The following is a 25,357-nucleotide window of genomic DNA, read 5'->3' on the forward strand; positions in this document are numbered from 1 at the left end:
CTAGGAGAGGACAGAGTCACAGAAGCCAAGACTCTAAGAAGAAGAGCACAGTTGATGGTGTCAAGGTGGTTGAAAGGGAATATGGAGTACTGGTCCTGAGCTTTGGCTAGGAAGAGGTCATTCGAGACTTAAACCATTAGAGAGTGGTTTAAGTGGAGTGCAAGGGGCAAAAGATGGATTGGAGTGGGTCTAAGATGGAGTTGGAGGAGAAGACCTCCAGACAGTGTATGCATAATCAAGAGTTTAGAGATGAAAAGGAGACGGCAGATAGGGCAGTAGTTGGAGAGCTCAAGAGAGGGCTTTTTAAGATGGGAGAGACCAAAACATGCTTGCACTGCTAGGGGAAGAGCCAGAGCACAGTGAGAGGCTGAGGAGAAGAGAAAGGGAGGAAATGAGAATGGGGGAGAGGGAGATCAGGTGATGGGCCTCCAATCGGGTCACTAAAGAAAGTGGAGGGGAAGAGGAGGGCAGCAACTGAAAAATGTCTGTACCTGTGACCAGAAAGGAGGAGAAGAGAGTTGCAGGAGGTGAAGGGATGGTAAGCCAAGGGGAGAGGGAAGGTTACCTTGTATTTAATTAACCTGGAAGTAATTGGTGCATTCTTGTGCAGAGAGAGAATTGGAGGCAGGAGGAGAGGAAGATTTGAGGAGTGAGTCAAAAATGGCAAAAAACTCAGCTGGGATTGCAGGTATGGGATTCGATTAAGTTGAAGAATGAGAGTTGTCTAGCTCAGAAGATGGCAGAACTGAAAGAGGACAGAATACATTTTTAATGGAGAAAGTCATGGATTTCCAGAGATGTTGCACAGTGTGAGAGCAGGAGCAGAGGAAGTGGATGTTGGGGGTAAGTCAGGGCTGGGAGTGAGAGGGGGAGAGACGGGGAAAAGAGTTAAGGGCGGAGGAGAGTGAAGCATAGAGAGAATCAACAACATATCAAGGGAAGAAGGGGAAGAGAGGGCAGGGAGGAGTGGGTTAAGAGCAGATGAGAAGTCATCAGTGCTGATATCTGGAAGTCATGGAAAGATTAAGCGACAAGGCATGAGGTGTGTGGAGGCTGATGGGTAATGCTGAAAGAGACCAGGTGATGGTCAGAGAGGGATAACACAGCAACAGGGATCAGAGAGAGAGAGCAGTGCATGGTGAAGACTAAGTCAAGTGTATGGCACTTTTGGGGAGTGGGAGAGTTGAACCAGGGCTGCAGATCAAGTGAAGAGGTGATGGTGAGGAAATATACAGGTGTGGGGGGAGGGTGTCAAATGGATCATCAGCATGGAAGTTGAAGTCATGAAGGATCTGGGAACTTGTGAGGAGAAGATGAGATGAGACGGGGCATTTGACCAGCAGAATCTTTAGTTTCAGAAAGTCTGGCTCTAGATTCAGATGTAGCTCATTTATTTGTGATGTCCTTAACTCGTGTTGTTAATGAGGTCATATGCAAACAATTTTCTGTATGTCTGGCAGAATAACTAAGTAAGGTGTGCTTTATTTTAATTTAATTTTATTTTTCAGTGTTACAGTATTTAGCCCCAACCTGAAGCACATGATCTCCCAGCCCTCTCCTCTAAGCAAAGCCAAACATCAGCACATTTTTGGCTACAAAGAACGTCAGAAATGTTGCAACTGTCTCATGAGGTCTGTGTCACAGCCTCCGTTAAGGGGCATGAACATTTAATTAGGAAATTAAAATTTTGCAATTTTGTTATCACAATTGCCACTCATAATAAGCAAAACCTATTCAGCTTTTAACCTGCTGCTTTGCCAGTCACTGGGCATGTACCTATGAGTAACGCACTTTGTAAAAAAAAACAAGTGACTCATTCAACTTCTACTCAGAGAGAGTTTAGCGGAGTGTACAAAGTCTTTCTAATTACTAGTCATAACTTTACTCTCCACTCAGTTGATTATTTCAAATAATTAAAAAAATGCTTCATAACGATGCACATTTTATCAGAAGATCTCAAAGCAGTTCACAACGATGGATAAGTATTTTAATTCCCATTTTATGATCAGAAAACTGACACTGCAAGATTAAGACTTGCCCTGTTCAGCAAGGTACTTGAGCACATGCCAGACTTTAAGCACATGAGTAGCCAAACTGAGATCAATTAGAGACTCATCTGCTTAAAGTTAGCCATGGACCTTGCTAAATCAGGGTCTAAACGAATTGCCCAAAGTCAGGGCACTGTTCTGTGACACAGCTTGGTAGAGAACCTTGATCTCAAACCTCCCAATCCCATGCTTTAACCAGAGAACTATCTTCCTTATTACAAATAAGGATTAGGAGAAAACAGACAAGAAAAATTAAATGATAAAAATCCTAGCACAGGTGGGGTTTAGATAATCTAAAGGATCACACCTTCCACAAGCAACTTCAGACTTTCTTCTGTTCCACCCCTTATTCATGGAATGCCTTCTTGGAACTAATTTGTAAAGTCTATCTGTCAAATCTCTTCTCAAGATTCACATCTACCACGAACCTAGAATAAACTGCTGAATAACATTGGATAGGCTGACAGCCAACAGGGATGACTGGTATCATTGATATTCCTATTTATCTATTTTTTAAAAAAATCTCTACTTGAAGCCTGCTAATTGTAAACACTTGTCTATGTGACTGTGTGCTCCTCTCACCAATCCTCCCCCCCTCGGCCCTGATTTTTTCTCCGATTGGTTGTATCTTGTCTTAAATTAGTAAATGCTTCAAGGCAGAGACTCTCTCCAGTTTTGTGTTTGAAAATGGAGCCCTGATCTTGGCTGGGACCTTTAGGTGCTACTGTAGTACACACAATTATGACACCTGGATTTTCCACGTTATTTTGATTGCTTATTGAAAGCACACCCACCCTGTGATTCCCCCCAGATACCCAAACTAACTAGTTCCCTTTCCTCACTACTTGGCAGTAAGGCACAAAACTGGAAAGAATAGCAGTCAAGTGAAACCCTTTGGAGGGAATCTTTAAAGTTTTATAGCATGATGGCCAGCCAATTCTCAATTGCATGGTGCTCTGCCTATCTGTGTCACCATGCCCTTGACTCAAGGCTGTAATTTCGGTTCCCAATAAATGGCCAAAGTTATTAGACATGAGTGGAGTGGGAAAGGTGGCAACAATATAAATGTATGAGCACAGTTACTGCTGCCTCATTCTGACATTGGCAAGCAAGGGGGAATAAGAGCAACATAAGAAACTGAATGATGTGGCCTGTAAGCAGATGCACAATGCCAAAGAAACTACTCTCCTTCTCCTCCTCATTGTCTTTGCTGGTCTTGTTTCCACTCCTCTCTCTTCTTTGCTACTCTGCTTTCTGCTTCTTTCCCCTCTCTCACCTCCTCTTCGGGGCTCCAGCCTTGATGTACAGGTCCTGGGACGACAACACAGAAGCAACATTTCCCCAGGCTCCATGCTGATAGGATTAAAAGCAGACCAGTGAGGGCTCACCACCAGAGATCAGAACAACCCTTTTTCCTCCTCACAAACCCAAGGTAGGGTGGATAAGAGACTATCTTCAATTTAAAACCATGTATCAACATGGCAAAAAAGAAACCCACCAAAGGCCGAACACACTCACATTTTATTCCAAGCATCCCCTGCCTGAAACACAGTTAAGGGCCCTGACAGCTCCTGATTCTCACCCAACTTAAAACCAGCTCCCCAAGCTTTCCAGGTCATTGGGCTCCCTCCCCAAAGCACCAGAATTCTTCTACTTCCCCGTGCATTCTGTCTGTGGTTCTCTCTCCTCTTCCCCAGTGTCTCCTCCACCTATCTTTCCACATCACTTTCCCTGGGAACTCCACACATAGTTTCCTACCTCTTCTTCCCTTCTAATTCTTTCAACTCCCCCACTCTTTCCATCCCAGGTTCCTCCAATCTATTTCTTCCCTTTCTCTCCAGACTTCCCCATCTCTCTCTCCTTTGATCTGCCACAAGTTCATTTTCTTCTCTTTCCTCCTGAGTTACTCTCTCTCATATTACCTGTCTAGTCCCATATTTCTCTTTCCTGCTCTAAAGTCACTCTCTCTCTTCCCTCCACTGCTGACCCTTCCTATTTCTTATTTTCCCCCCACCTGAATCCTCTTCTTTGCTCTTTTCCCTGACGGCTTGTCCACATAGCAAGTTTGCGTGTGGTAAGCCAGGGTGTGAATCTCCAGCATGCTAGCTTGTAAACAGCAATATGTCAAAGCGCATTATGGATTTTTCACCTATTTTCCATCCCAAGTCTCCCTTTCCTTCTCCTCTACTCCGCAGGATCCTCTTATCATCTCGCTGTCCTGCACTTAGGGGAATTTGGGTCCTCTTTGGAGCTGGCTGGCCATTTCTCAGAGAAGTTGGGTTTCTTTTAGACCAGACACAGTCGCCTCTGGTGCTGCCCTGTGCTCCAATGTCTAATTTCCTCATCTCCTAGTGCTGACCTGCACTCTCCCAGACCATGGATTTCTGTGCTACACCTTCTGTGGGGTGCTTCTAAAGCAGGCGCTAGAGCCTGACACTGTCTCAACAGGTAGCCCAGGACCTGTAGTTATATTGGGCTTGAGCCTACCTTTGTGATAGTCTCCCCACTTACTGACTTCTTCCCTCTCCCCACAGTCTTTTCTTCCATAGTTTACCAGCACACTAATTACATATGCAGCATGCCCCTCCCACATGAAACTAAACTGGCACTTTTGGAAAGGTCCCTAGCTACTGACATTATTGCATCTGACCATCCTAGTTGCTTTATTCAAGGGCAGCATTAGTCCCCAAGTGAGAACAGTAAATAACATACGTTTCCCCACTGCCTGTAGAATGAAGAGAAAGAATGGAGTAAAATATTCAAGCAGTAGAGTACATAAAACCCAGCAATCTCTCTCGCAATTCCCTCCTTCTCTGGCTTGATACACTTGAGTCCCTGTCAATGAGCTTTAATTTTATCCTGAACAATTCTGTAAGGAAAGCTGAGTGAAGCAGTTTGAGGGGGAAAAAAAATCTCTGACCCAAACCGCCATTCAAGACTCCAATTGGATCAGATCTGAGCCTTTTCTGAAGTTAATAAATGTTCTCTTAACTCTCTCATCCCCTTTCCAAGTCTCAGGCCCATCTGGGACCAGAAACGGAATATTGTGAAAGCGGCTGTTCCTGCATTATTTCTAGCCTGACTGGAAGCAGGAAATACAAAAAATGTTGCACAAAACCCTATAATTATAAGATTTCCAGCTTAAGTTTTGAACACACAGGCTATTCGGGAAAGGTTTGGATAAGCAAAGTTGTGAACACACAAGCTGTTTGGATAAGCACCTGGGGGCTTCTCTGCACTGAATCTCCAAAACATCAAGGTCCAAACAACCCCCAAAGGGCCAAATTCTGCAGTTGTTAATTGAACAAACCCACCATTGAAGTCAGTGGGAGTTTTTATTGATTAAGGACTGCAGAAATTGGTCCATATATATTCCAGATGGACTAAATGATTTGACACTTCAGGCCTTTTTTTTTCCCTGTCAAAAATTCAAAGGGCTCTAAGTAATGCCCTCTACTCCACTAAATACTTGAGGTTTTCAGGTACTTATACTAGCTACAACAGAACACTTCCTATCTGGTATGTCTCTGTAACATATGCCTTTTTGAGTGGAAAAAAAACAACTTCTGAGCCTTTTTGAGTCATATACAATAAATTCCTGCAGACTAGGAAGGTTCACACAAGAGTAAGGGTCAAATAACACTGTGAAGTATATTCTCAATCTGAGTTATTTGGAGTATTTTGTTTCTCAGCTCCCTGAGCTAGCCAGACTCACAAAGGCTTCCAAAGTCTCTAAAGAACACTTAATCAGCTCAGAATGAAGGTATACATTCCATGTTCACAGGAGACTGGCAGAGTTCTCCAGACCACCTCTCTCTATTTTGTACTGTACCTGTTTGTTTCCAGCTCTCACACAGATGTGAGCAAAGGGCAGCTGGGGATACAAGTCTTCCCTCCCCACGACATGTGCCCCCCCCATGCAAGGGCCAGGGACAGCTGGAAAGCAGCGCCTGCAGAATTCAGAGACCGCTCCCTCACTCTGGGGAGCAGAGACGGAAACATTCTGCACCCTCCTAAGGGAAAGGCCCAAAGCTCTGCATGCCTGAGCTCTCTGGGGTGATTCATGCCAGCCTCTTCAGAAGCTCCCCAGGACAGGAGGAATGGCCTTATAGGCCCAGCGCTGCAGAGTGGGTGGTAACAGCACAAATGAGCACTTTGGGCCTGATCCAAAGCCCACTGAAGTTAATGGTAAGACCATCACTGACTTCAGGGGGATTGGATCAGACTCGTAATGTCCTGGTCTGTGAATTGTTTCTGTACAACAGAGCTTAAAGGAATCCTGGCAACTTCTAATAACTAATTTCAAAAATTCCATTTTCTGACAGAACACTCTTTAAATGGCATGGCCTGAAATTACACTAAAATAACCTTTAGAAATTGCTAAGGGTTCTTCTGCTCCCTTGCCGATGCCTAGGAGTATCTTTTGGCCAGGCCCGGCAGCAACACCACTAAACATGCCCTTGTCCTCCCTCCCTTTTCCCTCTGTTCACACACCTTGTTGCTGCTGTTACTGGCAAACATCCTGTAGTACAGCATGCATTTGTGTCCAGGACAGGTAAGGCCAGGGGAGTTCTGTCTCATGTTTTCACAAGATGCCATAAAGTGCAGCTGGCCATCTACAAAACAGTGGAAGTGTCTCAACACAAGGTGTTGTCACAACCAGGAGGTTAAGAGAGAGAGAGATTTCCCTCCTCAGATCTCTTTCAAATACAGTAATCTTAGAGATTACTTGTAGCAATAGCGGGGATAGATGGAAATGTGCTTTGCAAGCTGGTATGTGATGGAGACAGTGATGAGGCTATCTTAAAAGCTGAGATGAGTTATCCAAACATATTGTGTCTGAAAATTGAGGCCTGGATTCAGCAAAGTATTTAAACGTGCTTAACCTTAATTTAACCTAAGCAGGCTCAAATTCTTTGCTGAAAGGAGATGGAATCACTCACGTGCTTAAAGTTAAAGACACGTGAAAATGCTTTGCTGAATTGGGGCCTTAGGCTGGAAAGCTCACAAGAGACTTTCTTGTTGGGTTTTAGAGATTTGTGACTTTCTGGCCAGACTGCAGGAACAAAGTTGCTCCCATATTATGACACTTTCACTTCTGGTTCTGGCCAGAACCAGGAAGTGCCTAGGTGCATGAATATGGTAAATAATGAAAGAAAATGAACTTGAAGTCAACAGAAGTTTTTCGGAAATCCCAAAGAGATTTGAATTAGGGATGAAAGCATTAAAAAAAAAATTGGAGATATACCAATCTCCTAGAACTGGAAGGGACCTCAAAAGGTCATGGAGTCCAGCCCCCTGCCTTCACTAGCAGGACCAATTTTTGCCCCAGATCTCTAAGTGGCCCCCTCAAGGATTGAACTCACAACCCTGGGTTTAGCAGGCCAATGCTCAAACCACTGAGCTATCCCTCCCCATGAGACAGTCTTATTTAAGCCTGTTTACCCATACATAAAAATTCCTCCTTAAACGTATTCTCTGAACTGTTGTGTCATCTTGTACAAAGTCAATAGTTTGTGTATGCTGATGTGGTTATCCTGAGTGACCTAGTTTGAAAGACTTCAGGAGACTGAAAGAGTGAGGGAAATGGACTACATTAAAGGGGAAAACTTAATATTCAGGGATATAATTTCCTTGTGGCATCTTGAAAGTAAAGTACACACTTTCCAAAATGTCAGCAACAGAAGATTCTGCAGTGTATAGCCCCTCTTGCAGGAAGCTTCAAAAGCATTTTTTGCCGGCTCTTAAACCAGGAGGTTATGTTCGGCAATTTTGCTGCATACCTTTTTAAGCACATGTTGCAATGCACTCTGTATGTCGCACTTACCAATGAAAAATCAAGAAGCGAAATGGCACATCAGCAAGTCCATCCCAAGCAATATGCTTCGCTTTTGTAGCTCTCCCACCAAATAAATGATGGCTCAGAAAGAATGGACACATCTATAGCACAGCAATCACTCATCCTGCTGGTAACCTAAATTTTCACAGAATTCGTATCAGTAAATAAATTAAATTTTTAAGGAAAGGGGGTAAATTTTGGGTATAAAACAATCCAACTTTGTCAGCAGTTTGGAAACAAAGCTAGGAAGAACAGCTGGCTTATAATGAAATGAAGTAGCTTTTCCCTTTGAAAAAGAATAAGAAACAATGGGTCAGGTCAGCATAGCTGCATTAAGGGTAATGACCTCCCCACACATTAAGCAGTGGGGGCTTTGTCCGGCTTGCTGGAAAAGGCATCTGCCCCTTTAAGAGCTAGAGAGTCAGAGTGACTTTCTGTTGCAGCTGTGGACCAGGTCAGTGGCATATCCATCCAGGTGACCAAAAGAGAGGGGGACTACATAGGTACATTCCAGAGCAGGAAAAGCTCTCTTTTACCTGGACCAGGCAGAGCAGCACCCACCCTACCACCCATGGAAGTGGTGAAATACCGGGTTTTGTTAGGGTCTGCTGTGGGCACTGCACTAGTTGCTCCTTTCTCAGGGGGCTGGTAAGGAAATTTTCCCTGACTGCCAGATTGGCCAAGGTGAAGGTTTTTTGTTTTTTTTTCCAGCTTCCCCATAGCAGTTCAGGCAGGCTTTGATGTCGCAACTTGTTATGCAAACTTGGGGCAGATGTCCAGTGCAGGTACTCCATAGGGAAGGGGTACAGTGATCAGATAAAATGGATTGGTAAAGGTTTAAAGGAAGTATTCTCTAAAGGAGTGAAAACAAGGGGACTGAGGGCTCCTACAACTGGTACGGCAGGGAGCCAGCACCCCCTCCCCTTACCCATCCTGGTTCCCAGCCAACCCACTGCTGGGATCTCACCATCCTCCCCTTGAATGAGGGTTAAGAGGGAGTGCTGTCGGACCCAGGTATATATTGAAATGATTATAGAATTACCAACACTATACAATTTTATCTGCCAGGTACTCCCAGACATTTAAGAATAAAGTTGTGGCCTAATTAAACCACATCCAGTGTCTCCTGTACTTATAGGCAGACAATGGAGCTCCACAAAGTTACATCATACAAGGATCTGGCCTATTAATGTTTAGATTATTCTTTAAACAGGTGCTCTGAATTGACATATTAAATTCACTGTCACTTTTTTTTTTTTTTTGGTACACCGGGGCATTAGCTCCCAGCCCTTGGCCAAAATCCAGCTTGGATAATTACATTCTGTCTACCTAAATACATCCTGGAGTTTCAACTGTATACTATATTCATCTTCTCTTCCTTTCCCCTATTGTGTGTGTGCACTGTAAAACAGCTGCCCAAAGAGCTTTTCCAAACACTCCTGCAAACAAAATTCACTTTGCACAAATGTTCATGGGAATGCAAACAAAAATCGGGTGCCAGCATGACTAAACTGAAAAGCCATTCAGAATTTGTGAAAATATTTGCATATAATTTCCCTCCACTATTTGCTCAGTTCTAGTTCTTACTTTCCTAATCTCCCTTCAAAATCAACAGAAGTTTTGCCTGAGTAAGGACTGAATCTGAGGACTGAGTAAGAAGTGAAGAGAGGCTTTTGGATTTGGCCTGTAGCTTTAAATCATTTAAATCACCTATGTACTGTAAAAAAGCACATTGCATGTAAACCTTCCTCATTGTTTTTACTAAACTTTTATACAGTGCTGTAACTTTACAAGTATGTAGAAAGAAATATTCCATGCCTCTAAAGAGTTGGTAATTCCACCACAGCAAATGATCATATCAACTGAATGAACCTTCATGGCCAGAACTCGAGTTAAATGCCCTTAGCTAGCCTTGATTCAAGCAAACTCATTCTCTTTGTCCCCAATAAATGTAACACATTTGGCAAGTTTCAACATTCCCTGTTTTGTTCAGAAATAGATGTAGTAAACAGCCTTCCTGCCTGTGGTGCATATCCCAGTGTTGCACAAATGAAGCTGTTTTCAGTCCAAGGAAAAGTGTAAGGAACTCAACAAATGCTGAGACAAAACACTGGAACTATCTACTATGCTGTAGGTATGTGTAAAGGGGGAACAAAAGGGTCTGATCTAGTAAGGTGCTGAGCACCCTCAGTTCCTGTTGCCTTCAGTAGGGGTGCTCAGCATCTGACTGGTTCAAACTGCAAAATTAGCATAGCCATGCCCCCAAAGTGTAGGGAGGGTCCCCTCTCAATGACTAATGATTGTAATGGCACTCAAAAGGTGTATCAAGATCCCTGACCTTGTGAGATTACAAATACATTTTGGACATGATTGAACAAGGAAGTAAGCACATGGTGAGGTTGGAAGGATGGACAGGGCAATATTGCACACCACAGTGGGACAAAAGTGTTTGGTTCTGATGAAATAAATGGACAAAAGTAATAAACAGAATGCTAGTTAACATGTTTCTTCGGCTTCAAGGAAGAAGTTGGTCATCAAGCAGGATTTAAAAGAGGAGGGGCTAGTGGCTTTGTGGACTAGCTTAGGAAGGACCTTCCATGCAGAGAGGTCAGCGCAGAAGGAAGAACTGAGACATCCGTGGGGAAAGCAGACAAGTGGTTTGCTGAGGCTGGCATCATTGGCAGAGCAGAGACAGTTGTGGGTGGGAGGAACGTGATAAGAGAAAAAGTTGGATAAGCAGGGGAAGAGTTATTTAGGGCCCTAAAGGCAATGACATGAAATCTGAAAGTGATTCAGTGGAAACGGAGGAGACAGTGGATTCAAAGAGGGAGGAGTCACGGGCAAACCAATGAGAAGTGGAAATTATCTTAGTTGCAAGATTCGGCATGGACCGGATGCTGGTGTGGGTGTCTCTAGTTACTGTTCTCCCTCTCTAAATGAGGCAGACTCCTCTGTTAATTATAAGCATTATGCATGTGTGACTCAAGGCCTACATTTCTGAGAGGACAGTTGCAGTGAGAAGGAGAAATAGGAAGGGAGGTGGGAAAGCTTTCTAAAGCAGCGGTGGGTAAACTATGGCCCACGGGCCAGATCCAGCCCCTCAGGGCTTTGGATCCGGCCTGCGGGATTGCCCCCCCATGGAGCCGTGGGCCCCGTGCTGCTCTCAGCAGCAGTCCCCTGGCCCTTGCCTCCAGGCACGGCCCACTGCAGCTTCCAATGGCCGGGAACAGGGAACCATGGCCAATGGGACCTTCGGGGGAGGTACCTGGAGGCACAGCACGGGCAGCACAAGCAGAACCCTCCGTTCCCCTTCTTCCAGGGGCCGCAGCACTTCCTGGCGTGGAGCGGCGCAGGGCCGGGGCAGGGACAGGCAGGGAGCCTGCCCTGGCCCCAGTGCGTGCTGCTGCTACCCCGGAGCCCGAACCCCTCCTACACCCCACCCCCCTACTCCCTGCCTAAAGCCTCCTGCCTGCACTGTGCACCCCTTATGCACCCCAACTCCCTGCCCTGAGCCCCCTCATACACCCCACACACCTCCTGCTCCCCGACCTCCTGCCCTGAGCCCCTGCTGCACCCCGCATCCCTCCTGCATCCCTGCCCTGAGCCCCCTCCTGCACTCCGCACACCTTCTGCACCCCAACCCCCTGCCCTCAGCCCCCTCATACACCCCACACTCCTCCGCCCTAATCCCTTGCCCTGAACCCTTCCCTGCACATCGCACCCCCTCCCACACCCCAACCCCCTGCCTTGGCCCTGCATGCAATTTCCCCACTCAGATGTGGCCCTCGGCCCAAAAAGTTTGCCCACCTCTGTTCTAAAGTCATTTCAGAAATGCACAAACATTGGTGTCTGGAAGGCTCTGAAGAATTTAAGTATTGTAGCAGTCTCCTCTCAGGAGATGTTGTGTGTGTGAGTGTGTCAGTGTGAGTGATAGGGCTTGTCTACAGAGTGGGGTAATGTGCTGTACAGTGGTGTGATTTATAAATCAATTAAAGTGCAACATGTTAATGTTGTCTGTGTAGACCAGGTTGGTGCGCACTGAATATTTCCTAATGTGCTTTAACATAGTGTTGTTTGAAACTATGTTAAACCACATTAGGGAACATTTAGTACATACAAACTGGATCTCCACAGACCAATTAATGTGCAACACATTAGTGTACTTTAGAAACCACACCCCCAAAGTGCTCATTACTCAACCATATAAACAAGCCCAGAGAGAGAGAGAGAGAGACCCAAGAGAAGAAAGGATAGTTACGCAGAACATTAAGCGAGGGTAGGAGAAAATGAGAACAGTTCAAAACTGGGTAATGCAGCCTTCTTCTATAGACTAAAAATTTTAAACTATGTTCAAACTGTGCTGGATAGAAAAGGGTCTGTCTCAATCATGGTGCCAGTTAGAGCTGCTTGAGTTATTCAGTCCAAATAATGAACCCATCACATTCCGGCATTTTTTTCCCAAACATTATTTGCAAATAAATATTCTTATTACTTGATCCACTGCAAACATTTTTAATAATGATTAATTCTACCATTTTCCCTCCTCCCCATCCTCAAATCAATTGCATTTCATCATTCCACCATCTCTAGTTCTTAATTTTGTTTAGCATTTTGGTAGAGAGATAATAACGTAGATGTGCTCACCTGCTTTTGCCACAGTTAGTGAGACACTCATCTCCAAAAATCATATAGGGTTTAGGTTTGTGCTAGTGTGGACAGGGATTTGGACGAAAAAGTTACTAAGCAACAACTGGCAAGAGGCAGGCAGGGAAAGCAAGGTCTGCAGACATAGCAGATATCATTGCAGTGCCTCTTAAAGCTGGCAAGAGCATGCTAATGATCTGATTTTCAAAATTAGTGAAGGAAAATCTCACCAGAGATTTTGCCGATTAATCTTCTCATACAATTATGTAATGTGTAGAAAACACTGTAATTGGTGTGCGTGGGGAGGGGGAGGGACAGGGGGAAGAGGATCCAGATCCTGCATATTCCTTGATTGCTATGGAGGGCCCCACGAGCTAAGACTCAGAGGACTGTCTCTCGATAAGGGGACCCAAGATTTAAGGTCTAGGAGTCTAGTCTGATCACTCAGGCTTAGTTGTGGGAGGTTGTGTTCAGCCCACGTTAAGTGAGGAACCTCCACAATACAATCTTTAAAATACAGCAGAAATCCTGACAACTTCCCTTTCCCTCCAAAATGTCCCAACGTTTTCTCTTATTTTTGTTCAGTTTCTCTTAGTTCACCTCATAAGCTATGGTAAGAAAATATAACCTCAGATAACATGATATAATGTAGGATGAGTTACCATGAGGACAGGTCAGAATTTAAATGAAAACACCCTTACTTTGGCAAGTGCTATGAAGCTGAGTATCCAACAGCTGACATATTTTGCTGCATCTAATGAGCCATCAGACGACCCTCAAAAATAATGGGTCTCTATGTGAGGCAAAAAGCAAGCAATGCATCTACCATGGTGCCTCACCATCCATTCTGGCACCAGTAGCTTTTTCAAGACTAAGTTGTGCTAGTGCAGTGTTTCTCAAACTGGGGTCGCTGTTTGTGTAGGGAAAGCCCCGGGCGGACTGGGCTGGTTTGTTTACCTGCTCCGTCCGCAGGCCTGGCCGATTGTGGCTCCCACTGGCCGCGATTCGCCGCTGCAGGCCAATGGGAGCTGCTGGAAGCGGCGGCCAGTACATCCCTGGGCCCACACCGCTTCCAGCAGCTCTCATTGGCCTGGAGCAGCGAACTGCGGCCATTGGGAGCCACGATCGGCTGGACCTGCGGACGGGGCAGGTAAACAAACCAGCCCAGCCCATCAGGGGCTTTCCCTACACAAGCAGCAACTCCAGTTTGAGAAACACTGTGCTAGTGCTTCATACTACTGATGATTCCAAATGACTGTGGAGAAGGATGGGGAAGCAGAGAAGGTAAGAGAGGCTTTCTGAGTTAGTATTTAGATCCTCTCTGACTAGACAGATTTTTACTGGCTTCCCCACATATAGGAGGAACCTGCTGTTGAACAAAATGGGAAACCACAATGACACTTGCTGTGGGGAGGGGGGAAAAAAGAACCAACCTCCCAAGTCAACTTAATCACATAGGGGATTGATTTGTAAACTGTTGAAAGTTATGGAGTCATGTTGTTCTCTCAGTGGTGTAAATCAACTGAGCTCAGGAATTAGACTGGATTTATACTGGGATAACACAGTAGAATTGGCACCATAAGGCCAGATTTCCCAGGATATTAGTAAAATCTATTTGAGTCAATGGGAATTACTCACATCCTGCTGGTGGAAGAATCAGGTTCCATGAAGATTATAATCTATTCTTTATAGTTTTAAAATTTTGTTACATTTCTCTTACTGTTCCCCCACCAACTCACTATTCTCCACCTGCTCTTAAATGTACACCCACAGATGCCTCCATAAGTCTGGAGGTGAACTGTGCTCATAAAATAAATGGTAGCTGCACTGAACATGATGTGATTATACTTTCTCCCTAGGTGGCTTTTTTGAATATTTCCAGCACTACTTGCATGAAAAATGTGGTGGATGAATCATCGGTTCATTTCTCTTTGACCAAAATCCATCCTTCTGAGCATTTAGTTCCCACTTGCCACACAAACCTCACAATCCCATCAGTTTGCTCCGTTGCCTTCCCATCTCATTTATTACACACTTAATACAGCGGTCAAGCCTCTTCCTTTACCCAGGACAACCTTTGTAGAAAGACTTCTTCTAATTTACCAGTCACTGGTGGTTCCCACTCAGGGGAAGTGGAAGGTTTTACATTTTCTCTGGAGTTGACAGACTTTTCTCTCCCCCGCCACTTCCAAAATAAAAATGAGGTAAGCACTTTTTTTTATTATACAGTTTTTTAACAGGAATATTTAAGGATGAGACACAGATGATTGGCTACATCTGCCCCATACTACTCAAGTAATCCATATTGTGTGACAAACTCTTTATAATGGATTCCAGAATATTTACAGCATACTTACTCCACATACAGGATGGTTTCTCATGAAGTGCTAATATTTATGCTTATTGTTTGCATTATGATAGCACAGGCTTCTGATTGCAACTAGGGTGCCATTATTGTGCTAGGCACTATATTTACATGTCCCTGCCCCGAAGAGTTCATAATTTAAATAGATTGTAACACAAGACGGGAGAAAGGAGGTGTTATTAATCCCATTTTGCAGATGAGAAACCAAGGCACAGAGGGCCTCATCTGAAGTCTACTGAAGCCAGTGCGAGTCTTCCCCTTGACTCTGAATTAAGTAAGGCAATTCATGTGCTTAACATTGTGCACCTGCTTAAAAACCCTGCTGAACTGATTTCAATGAGAGTTGGTGTTTTTGAAAATTCCATTAGGTGCCTACCTGAATCTACAGGTGCCTAAATACCTTTAAAAATCTGGCCCCAACTGACATGTCCAAGATCATCCAGGCAGTCCGTGGCAGAGCTGGCCATGGGACCCAGCTCTCCTGAGGCACAGATCAAAACCCTCACCACAGCCTTCCTTTCTGGATTTTAATTTTTGTGACCACACAAAAGAAATACTGTGGCACGCTCAAAAAGTGGACCTGGCTCCTAGGCCCTCTACAAACACAATCATAAACTGGGATTTTAGAATTATTGCTGGCAGTGTTACATTTTTCAATAAGGCGGCTGTGCTCAAAACCGGTGTTAAACACATGTATATTTTTAGAGCAGCCTTGCAAAGCTGTCATACAAATTGATCAGCCAGGCACAAATCCTACTCGCCTGCTGTTTACCATCAGGGTGGACGGTGAAAATAACCCTGTTATTTGACTTGCCTGTCATGAAACAGGTACTCCACTGAGCAAGTGGGTGCAGACTGCTGTACAGGATTTCAATACATTAGTATGTCAGTCACAACCCCTAAGTCCCAAAGCTCCACACGTCTCCTCTCAGCCACTGCCTTCCCCTGTACACATGCACACACACCGTTTGGGTGCTTGAGTCTCACTTTATGAAACCAGCAGCTTGCATGATTAGATGAGACCACACCTTTTATTGAACATATTAAATGTACCTGATAAACTGCCCAGAGCATCTTCATTTTCCAAAATCCCTCTTTGCTTGGTCCCTCGTAGTTCACTTTTGGATTTCCAAATGAGCTTTACCATCCTGATCATCTCAGGCAACTCGCAGGCTAGGGTCCCCGGCTGATAGCTGGGCAGGCTGCCCATGGGAAAGGGCATCGGCTCTTCCCCTGTCCTCCACAGCCTGCCCAGCTCTGTTGAATTAAAAAACCTGTCTAGCACAGGCATCCTGTCCTGTGCTCTCCAGATAGGGCTGCTCCTGCTATTGGACTAGGGACACACTTTTTAGCCAGACACAAATGAAAACAATAAAAATGGGCCCCCACAACTAAGGAAAAGGCTTCTGCAGCCTCCCTGCCTCTTGACAAACGCCGTGGAGAGATGTGCTTTCCAAGGGTTCCCACTGGTGAGTGAGCTGAAGCAGTTACTGTACTTCTTCCTCCTCAGAGATTAAGAGATAGATACATTTTTTTCCACTCACCCTCTGTCTCAGGCTCCAAGTTACAACACCTAATTAATCCCAGGCTACAGCTGGAACATCAGCCAAAAAAAAAAAAAAAAGTGTGTGGGGGAGAGAAGCCAGTGAGGTATTTTCTTTTCCTCCCTTTTTCTCTTCTTATTTTTTTGTTTGCTTGCTTGTTTGTTTGTTTGTTTTCAGGAATTGTCACCCTACTGCAAGACGCTGAAATGTGCAGGGAAGGAACATTTTCATCTACAGGTTTGTTATCAGGAGCTATCAGGTAAACAGCTGCTGGTTTATTAAAAAAAAAGAGCTTCACCAAATCATGCCGTGCAGTCTAAAGCAGCCCTCAGTAAACAGAGAGAAGCTTGAGCAGCCCAGCAGAACCAGTTCACAGCTGCCTCTCGCTGGCTAGACTGGCAGAAGGCCATCACTCCCTTCCACTAATGACCGCATTATGATGAAGATATTAAGAAGGCTGTTTGAATTTATCTACACAGTAATGGAATTAAACAGGCTTCCTGCCCACCCACCTCCGTCTTCTTCCTCCTTTCTGTCATTTGGTTCTCAGCAAGCCCAAAGGGAGTTTTGGCCTATTAGTCAAATCCCTTTGTAACCTTAGCTGCCCTTCAGCTGCAAGGGAAATAACATTGATTCACATTCCAAAGCTAACTGTGAAAGAAGTGAATCAGGAAAGCGGGAAGATCTGCATTCACAAGTCTGGTGCTGTTGTGTAATCTTAACAAACAGCTCTGGTTTTAAATTTCATTTTTGAAGAAAAATAATCATAAAAGAAAGAAAGAAAGGAATGCCAGGGCTTGACTTGCAAGGGAAATTAAGTTGTTGAAATTCCACTTTTCCATGGGAGGTCCCACTGTGGACATATTATTTTGGCTGCTAGGTGCAAGGCTCCACCTGACTGAAGGAATAAGTTCATGTGAGGACGTTAACTGGTGGCTAGCGATCACTCACTGATTGTACACAGAAGACAATTATTATTGCCAACCTTTAAAGACAAAACAAAAGATGCCTGGTGTCTACTCTGAACAGCTCTGTCACACACAGAAATGAGGTGAGGTATTGTAGCTGTAGCACTTTCACTAGCAAATGGGGTTACTGGGACATTTTTAAACATGTCTGAGCATGGTTTGTTAGACAGCTGTTAGAACAATCCCTTCTTCTCCCTTTTGCTTCACATCCCCAAGTAGCAGGACCCTTTATTTTGTCTGGCATTTTCATTGTTCTGATACAGTCTGCATTCTTAATCTCTATTCCTTTTAGTGCTGGGTTATCATTCAGCCTTGGTGCTTGTTTAGGGGTGCAGGAAGGAACTGATGGCGTGGAGGCAGTTTACTGTACCATCTACTTTTTTATTTTGAATAAAACCACAGAAAGTTCACTTAACAGGAATTTTAACATGCATTTTAATTTTTCCTCTTATCCATAGATAATAGACTTACTCTTTCCTGGTTAAATTCAGTGTCCTGTTTCTTTTCCAGATGGAAAAATAAACTGGCAAACAAACAGATTCTTCCTTTTTTTTTTCTTTTTTTGGGGGGAGGGGCAGAATCCAAGTGAATGGATTGAAAGTTAACATCCTTAAGTATAAAAAACAGAATGCACAAGTTTTTCCTTGTTATGCCAACATCAACAGGAGCAGCATGATATTTCCACTGTTCTAGCATCCTTTGCCATGTTTACCTTTCTGTTCCCACTTCAGACTAGAGACAGCAATGTTCTTCAAAAATATGGTTATTTTTAATGTGGGTCATGGTGCTGTATTATTAGCATATTTGTTGAATATGATCTAACTAGTCAGTTCTTTTAGGTAGCCCTGGTTTAAAAAAAGTGAAGTGCTCCCTAAGTGTTATACCATTGTTGTTGTAATGTTATTTTGCAGGAGCGCTTAGCATCAGGATATCCTGACCCTTGGAACAAAGGGGTTAAGAACAAAGAAAACAAATAGATGTAATACACCACAAGCACTGACACATTCATAGAACACAGGGCTGCACTTCCATGACAAGGACCAGTGTTATTGTTTTATCCCAACTTGAAATAATTTCAATAGCTTTATTTTGATTGTTTCATGTTGTTTTTCTATTATTGGAGCAAGTCACTGAAGCTTCTTAAAGGAACAATGTTTCTGTTAAGGAGGAGTGAACTGGTTTAACTAAAGTAAAAAATGACCCAGACCATTGCCTAATGTGCAAATTAAACCCAGGCTGATTTTTTTTTAAAAAATTCTGAGATACAAAAATGTTCAGTTAACTTTTTCCCAATTATTATTTTTCGTTTTTGTTCACCTCTTCACTTCCTGATCCAAGCTGGAACAAGAAGCAGAAGTGCCAAAGTACTGTGAAAGAAAGACTGTCCTTGTGGTATTTCCAGCTTGGTGGGAAACAGAAAGTACAAGAAATCAAGAAAGCTGGTTTTCAGATGTCCAGCTCAATATTTGTAGACCAAAGAAGTCTGGATAGCTTGAGATAAGCATCTGAACATTTAGGTGCTTAAACAAACCACACATCCAACCTGAATCACCAAACTTTCTGTGGTCTGCCTACCACTGCTTTCTTTCAGCTCTTTGTTACTAATACCTTCTTCTAGTTTTTCAAGAGCTGGTCTTGCTTTTTGCATCCTCAAAATTGGGGGTTGCAAATTTGTGTCTGCATTGCAGGCAGCTGTGTACCTAATTTGTGAATGGAATCAAGTAGATAGAATTCAAACGACCTTCACTCTTTTTGTAGTTATTTGCACCTGCAATTTCTCAGATGGCAGGGGAGGACAGAGGAGGCCTAGTGAAAACCAGGTTGAAAATCTGACCTGTTGTCATGCCAACTACTTTATTTTAAAATTACCATATATATAATAGCTCTAACACACACAAGACATACTTCTCCTAGGGAAACTAGGGCATGTAAAACCTGCCGCTCTTGGCAGAATGTAGTTCTTTCTAGGTGCCACTGGTCAGTTTGAGGGTCACCATTTGGACTCATAAAAAGAATGCACTTTTTGAAGGTCTTTGCTTTGCCTGAGTGAAGATAGCTGGGAATTAATACTTGCAAGTCAGGCCAAAATCAGTGGTTCAATAGCTAACACTGACAAAGCTCCTGGATAAGCTGCATCTCCCCGGTTGTCCTGATTAGAGCTGGCAAAAATCTTTAACCAAGACTCTTTTTGGCAAAAAATGCAGATTTGGTGACACTGAAACACTTTGCGAATTTGCATCAATTTTGCTGATTTGTTTTGGTCAAAAAACCCTAAACAAATTGTAAAAAAAAAAAAATTGAAATGTTTCATTTTGTTAGTTATGAAAGGAAATGTTTCTATTTGAAATGACTTTTCATTTAGAAATTTCCTTTAATGATATTTTTAAAATGTTAACAAATGCCCAAAATGTAAACAAAATGTTTTGTTTGACCTGAAACAATTTTTTTTTCAGAACTGCCAGTGAACCAAAAAATATTCAACTTTAGTCCTGGTAGTACCACAAATGGATATTCACATACAAGACTGAAATGGGGACATAGTCCTGGAATACAAGCGTGTTTGATGGGAAACTTATTGCACCCTCAAAAAGCAGCAAAGAATCCTGTGGCACCTTATAGACTAACAGATGTTTTGCAGCATGAGCTTTCGTGGATGAATACCCACTTCGTCGGATGCAAGTGGATTGCATCCTGTTTCTGAACTGCACCTTGAGAACCTATATTTTACAGAATGATAAGAGTAGGTTTTCACTGAACAGGTGCCTCAAAATTAACTGGAATCCAGAGTTTATTCATCCTACTTGACAAAAGATTTTGGTTGCTCTGGCTAACATTTCTTTTGGCTTCTTCATCATAAGAAAGGGGCCAGCTTGCTCAGAGCTGCTGAAGAGGAATGTTTATAATGAGATAATGTTCTTCCAAACCCATGAATCATCAAAGAATCTCCTTCGGCACTAGCTTGAGAGGTTTTATGTCAGGGGGTCACAGCCTCAATTGGTGTCAATTATCATAGGTCCATTGATTTCAATTGAGATATGTTGATTTTCACAAGTTGGGGGAGGCTGACCCCAAGACAGTATTTTTCACCCCACTCAGGAAAAATGAGCATCACAAATGCACAATGAATGCAAAACACAGGGAAACGTGCCCAACCATTTGTTACTGAATTAAAAAAAAAAAAAAAAAATCACTGAACAAGCTCAGCTCACCTAAAACTTCCCTGCTTCCATATCAGTGTGGGCCAGATTTTAAACAAACCACAGAATAAAGATGGGTCATTTGCTGTTGCTACCAAATGTACTACTTTATGGCTCTGAGTAAAAGAAGGTTAAGCAATTACAATATAAATATAATAGCTTTGGCCCCAACTCCTCTTTAGCAGCAAATAGGTGAAATGAGTCAGTTCTGAAAACCTGACAAGGCAGTGTACATTTTCACAGATAGGCATGAGAATTGAAAAAGGCTCGAGGAAAAGAAGAGGGAGGTGGGGGAAAAGGCAAGAGAATAAGCTGACAGATTCATAGCTTTTGTTTCACAATTGGTATCTCTTAAAAAGTTTTACTTGTTTGCTTGTTCCTTTTAAGCTATGTAGTAAGGGTGGCAGCAGCAGCAGCAGAACTGCATGCCAGATGGTAGAGTAAGTGCCTCGTGTGTATCTTTCCAGTCTATTGCAGCCTGCATGGGCTTCATTAACCCAGTGCTCTGGTTTTCATTGCAAGTTTCTCTCTCCCCTTCTTTCTCTTCTGTCCTTCAAAGGGGGAAAGGAGGAATGCAGGGGGGGGTGGTGGAAGAGAGAGACAGAATGAAGCCAGGGTTTAAGCTGGCATAGAACTTCTCTCTTGGCTCTCAGCTGCCCTGGCCAGTGCCAAATCTACTGTCTCCAACAGCTCTCCCACAACAAATCAGTCCAGGTGCACAAAAGCTGTAAAGTAATGTTGAATAAAGATCCTTGATTCTCTTCCCCCCACCCCCCCCGCACCCACTCTAAGCCTCGTTCCCCAGAGATGACCTCCTCCCGCTCCCCAGTACCATAAGTGATAGTGGAACCTCCAATCTGCAGCTTTGCTGAAGGCTTCCTTAGCATTCAGCTGTCTTTGGCCATTTGTGTCAATAGAGCAAAAGCAGAAGTCCAATAGCCTTATTCCTGTTCTTTCTTTCCAGCAGCTGCTGCTGCTTGGAAAGGGGGACTTCTTCCTTGGTGTATACATGTAAACAAAACCAAAACCCAGACTGATTAGGACTGGAAGTGACCTCCAGTGGGTCATCTAATCCAGTGGTTCTCAACCAGGGGTATGTGTACTCCTGAGGGTACACAGAGGTCTTCTGTGGGTACTTCAACTCATCGAGATATTTGCCTAGTTTTACAACAGGTTATTTTAAAAGCACTAGCGAAGTCAGTACAAACTAAAATGCCATATAGACAACAACTTGTTTATATTGCTCTATATACTATACACTGAAATGTAAGTACAGTATTTATATTGCAATTTATTTATTTTATAATTATATGGTAAAAATGAGAATGTAAGCAATATTTCAGTAATCGTGTGCTGTGACACTTGTATTTTTATGTCTGATTTTGTAAGCAAGTAGTTTTTAATTGAGGTGAAACTTAGGGGTACACGAGAAATCAGACTTCCAAAAAGGGTACAGTAGTCTGGAAAGGTTGAGACCCACTGATCTAATCCACCTCACTACACCTTGGCTGATTTAGTTATTCTTAAACATTCCCAAACAGATGTCTTGACACAGCTAATTACTTTTATTATCTGTTTACACTATACATGATATTTTGAACATGTAAAAAAAACACCAGCCAGCCAAGGTTTTCAAAAGTGACTAGTGATTTCAGGTGCCCCAATTTTTGGAGGTCCAACTTGAGACGCCTTAAAAGGAGCCTGATTTTCAGAAAGTATTTAGCGCCCATCCTCTGAAAATCAGGCCCCTTGAAAGTTTCTCAAGTTGGGCCCCCAAAATACAGTCACCCCAAATCACTAGTAACTTTTGAAAATCTTGCCGTTGTCCCTGCCTTGAGGGTCCTTAATTCATGAAGATGCAATAAATGGGATAATTGTCCAACATCAAGAATGAGTGGAGACAGCATCTGTGTGTGGCACTGACTGTAGAAAGCTACATGGAACTGGGTGTTAAGGGAAGAGGAGGGATCTGCAGATGGAGGAAGGGACTTGGCATATGTGATGAGAGAAAGTTCTGCATGTGTGCAGTGGCTTGAAAAGAAAGACAAGAAAACAAAAATGGGAGCGGGTGAAGGATGCACATAGGAGAGAAGAGTGACATATAGATGATGTGTGGAAGATCAAAGAAGAAATGTAGGCAGGCAGACTTGCGCACAGCCTTGAAGGTGAGGTTCCCCAATCACCCTTGACAGTTTGTTCCATTGACTTAACAACTTACACTGCTTTTCCGAGTATTTAACTTACATTTTTCCTGCTATAGTTTAAGCACATTACTTCTTATCTATCCTTACTGACTAATAAGAATAATTGCTCCCAATCCTCTGTATTGTTATTTCTTGATTATTTATGAACACCTCTTTACTTATAGGTTTAGAGTTTAAAGCCAGAAGGGACCATTGGATCATCTAGTCTGATCTATATTTCACAGGCCATTAAAATTCACCCATATTAAGCCCAATAACTTGAGTTAGACTAAAGCAGATCAGTCCTCAAGAGACTAAACTATTGTGTGCTACAGCCAGGGAATAGAAGAGACCGAGGTGCCACTTATTTGTGGACAGCTATTATGTGTCTCTTCTAGACTGAACATGCCCATCTCTGTTAACTTTTCCTTATAGCATCCCATTTTTTCCAATGCTCCTGTTATTTTTATTGCTTTCCCCATCCAATTTGTCTGTCTAATTTTTTTCCGAGACGTCGGATGTCTCCATTTGTGGCAACTGCACTTGTATTTCCCTCTCATGGTCCAGCATGGGCATCCACTCTAGACTCCTGGGTCCTCAGCCATCACCTCTCTTGGGCAGAGACCCACATCTCTTTCTCTCCTGACCCTGGGTATTTTCAGGCTGCACAGTTCCCTGTTTACACTGTGAATTCCCCAGCAATGCACACTGCCTCAGCAGGCCTGCTTTGCTTTCCTTCCTCAGAGACTCTAAATAGTGAAATGTTCATGGTTAGGTTATCAAACAGTTCTTCCTAAGCAAGCACAGGTATTCTTAAGGTAAAAGCATTACAGAGAAAACATATACCCCCCCTTACACACATACTAGTAAGCTCACCAGAGATCAGCCCAACTCCAACAAGAGCTCTGGCAGGTGAACAGTCCTTGAAATTTCACAACCCCCTATGGCTACAAGTTAATAACTCCTTAGGTTCAGAACAAGAACACTCATGAGTCTGTGAGTTAGTCCTTTGTGGCCTTTGGACCTTTTGATCCTGGGTAAAGGCAATTTGTAGACAGAAGTCCTCTCCCCAGGCTGAAGCTTCAAAAGACCAGGTGTTGAGGTGGGCATTTGCATTCTCCTCCTCCCAAATATTTCCAAGAAAACTTGCTCCAGCCTCCCTGCTGTCTGTGGAGCTTGGGGCTCCAGCCCCCTGCTGCCTCTAGAGTGGAATTAATGTGTTAAAAATTAATGTGTTAATTGTGCTGTGAATTAATCCTTAATTGACAGTCTTAGAGCAAAGTGAAAGGTCATGGGGACTTATCAGTTGGAAGTGACAGAGGAGGATTAAGACCTGGCTGTTGATGACTATGAGCTGCCAATGTGATGCAGCTGTGAAAAAGGCTAATTCAATCCTAGGATGCATCAGGCGAGGTATTTCAGAGATAGGGAAGTGTTATTACCATTGTACAAGACACAGCTGAGACCTCATCTGTAATACTAGGTGCAATTCTGGTCCTCCCATGTTTAACAAAGATGATTTCAAACTGGAACAGGTTCAGAGAAGGGCTGCTAGGATGATCAGAGTAATGGAGAAACTGCCTTACAAGAGGAGACTTCAGGATCTTGGCTTGTTTAGCCTTACAAAACGAAGGCTGAGGGGAAGTATGTTTGCTCTCTATAAATACATTTGAGGAATAAACATCAAGGAGAGAGAGATGCTATTTAAGTTAAGGGCCAGTGGTAGTACAAGAACAAATGGAAATAAACTGGCCATCAACAAGTTTAGGCTTAATTACAAGTTAGATGAAAGTTTCTAACCATTAGAGAAGTGAAGTTCTAGAACAGCCTTCCAAGGGGAGTAGTGGGGGCAAAAAAACTAACTTGTTTCAAGACTGAGCTTGATAAAGGGCTGTCAAGCGATTAAAAAAGTTAGTCACAATTAATCACAGTTTTGATCGTACTAGATAAAAAGACGATTATATATAGCGATTGCAAGGCTAAGTTCCAATACCACTGAAGTACTTCAAATCTGCAGTACCACCTACATGCTAAACATGCTTTCACCTCCAGTTCTTGTGGTACAGATAACCCGTCAACAGCAAATGAATCACACCAGCCTTGACAGAATATGTTTACAGAGTTTCAGGATCGCTACAAGCCCATGGATCAAACGAAGTACAACAACTTAACCAGTGCTATTACTAAGTGAATAACTATCAACTGCACACCACTCAACACTGTAAACAACAGAGGGCTGAGAGATGTTATTCAAAGTGCATCTTCCAATTAGTCATCCATCTTGCCCTCCCGAGGAGCCATTGCATCACGAATACATGACCTATATCACAACAAGAAGACTACAAAGTTGGAGCTTCTGAAAAAAATGTGCTAGCTGTTGCTTTGACTAGTGATCTCTGGACATCCTTGAGCAATGACAGCTATCGTGGAGTCATGGCACACCTGACTGATAATGCATGGACACTGAAGTTATCTGCTTTAACAGTAACGCATACTGAAGAGAGATATTACGCTGAAACACATGTAGAACATTTAGAATATTCAAGAAAAGGTAGCAACAATTAGTCCT

General features: G+C 43.3%; 1 protein-coding gene and 1 long non-coding RNA gene across 3 annotated transcripts in view; one reads left to right on the forward strand and one right to left on the reverse strand.

Annotated features, from left to right (window-relative positions):
• Positions 1-25,357, reverse strand: part of PDE7B (phosphodiesterase 7B) — a 259,623-nt gene that overhangs the window by 102,058 nt on the left and 132,208 nt on the right. Inside the window, exon 1 of one of the 2 annotated variants that reach the window (XM_039529599.1) lies at positions 15,950-16,420. The exons of the other annotated variant lie outside the window; for it this stretch is intronic. Coding sequence (XP_039385533.1) covers positions 15,950-16,187 — 238 coding nt within the window. The 5' untranslated portion in view covers positions 16,188-16,420. Of the gene's footprint in view, positions 1-15,949; positions 16,421-25,357 lie in introns of those variants that run through there. 2 annotated transcript variants of the gene reach the window in all.
• On the forward strand, positions 14,445-21,050 carry LOC120400697. Its single transcript, XR_005596001.1, has 3 exons — positions 14,445-14,735; positions 16,618-16,699; positions 19,862-21,050. It is a non-coding gene; the product is annotated as an uncharacterized LOC120400697 (long non-coding RNA).

The sequence above is a fragment of the Mauremys reevesii genome, linkage group 3 (genome assembly GCF_016161935.1).
Source record: "Mauremys reevesii isolate NIE-2019 linkage group 3, ASM1616193v1, whole genome shotgun sequence".
In the NCBI taxonomy this organism is placed as follows: Eukaryota; Metazoa; Chordata; order Testudines; family Geoemydidae; genus Mauremys; species Mauremys reevesii.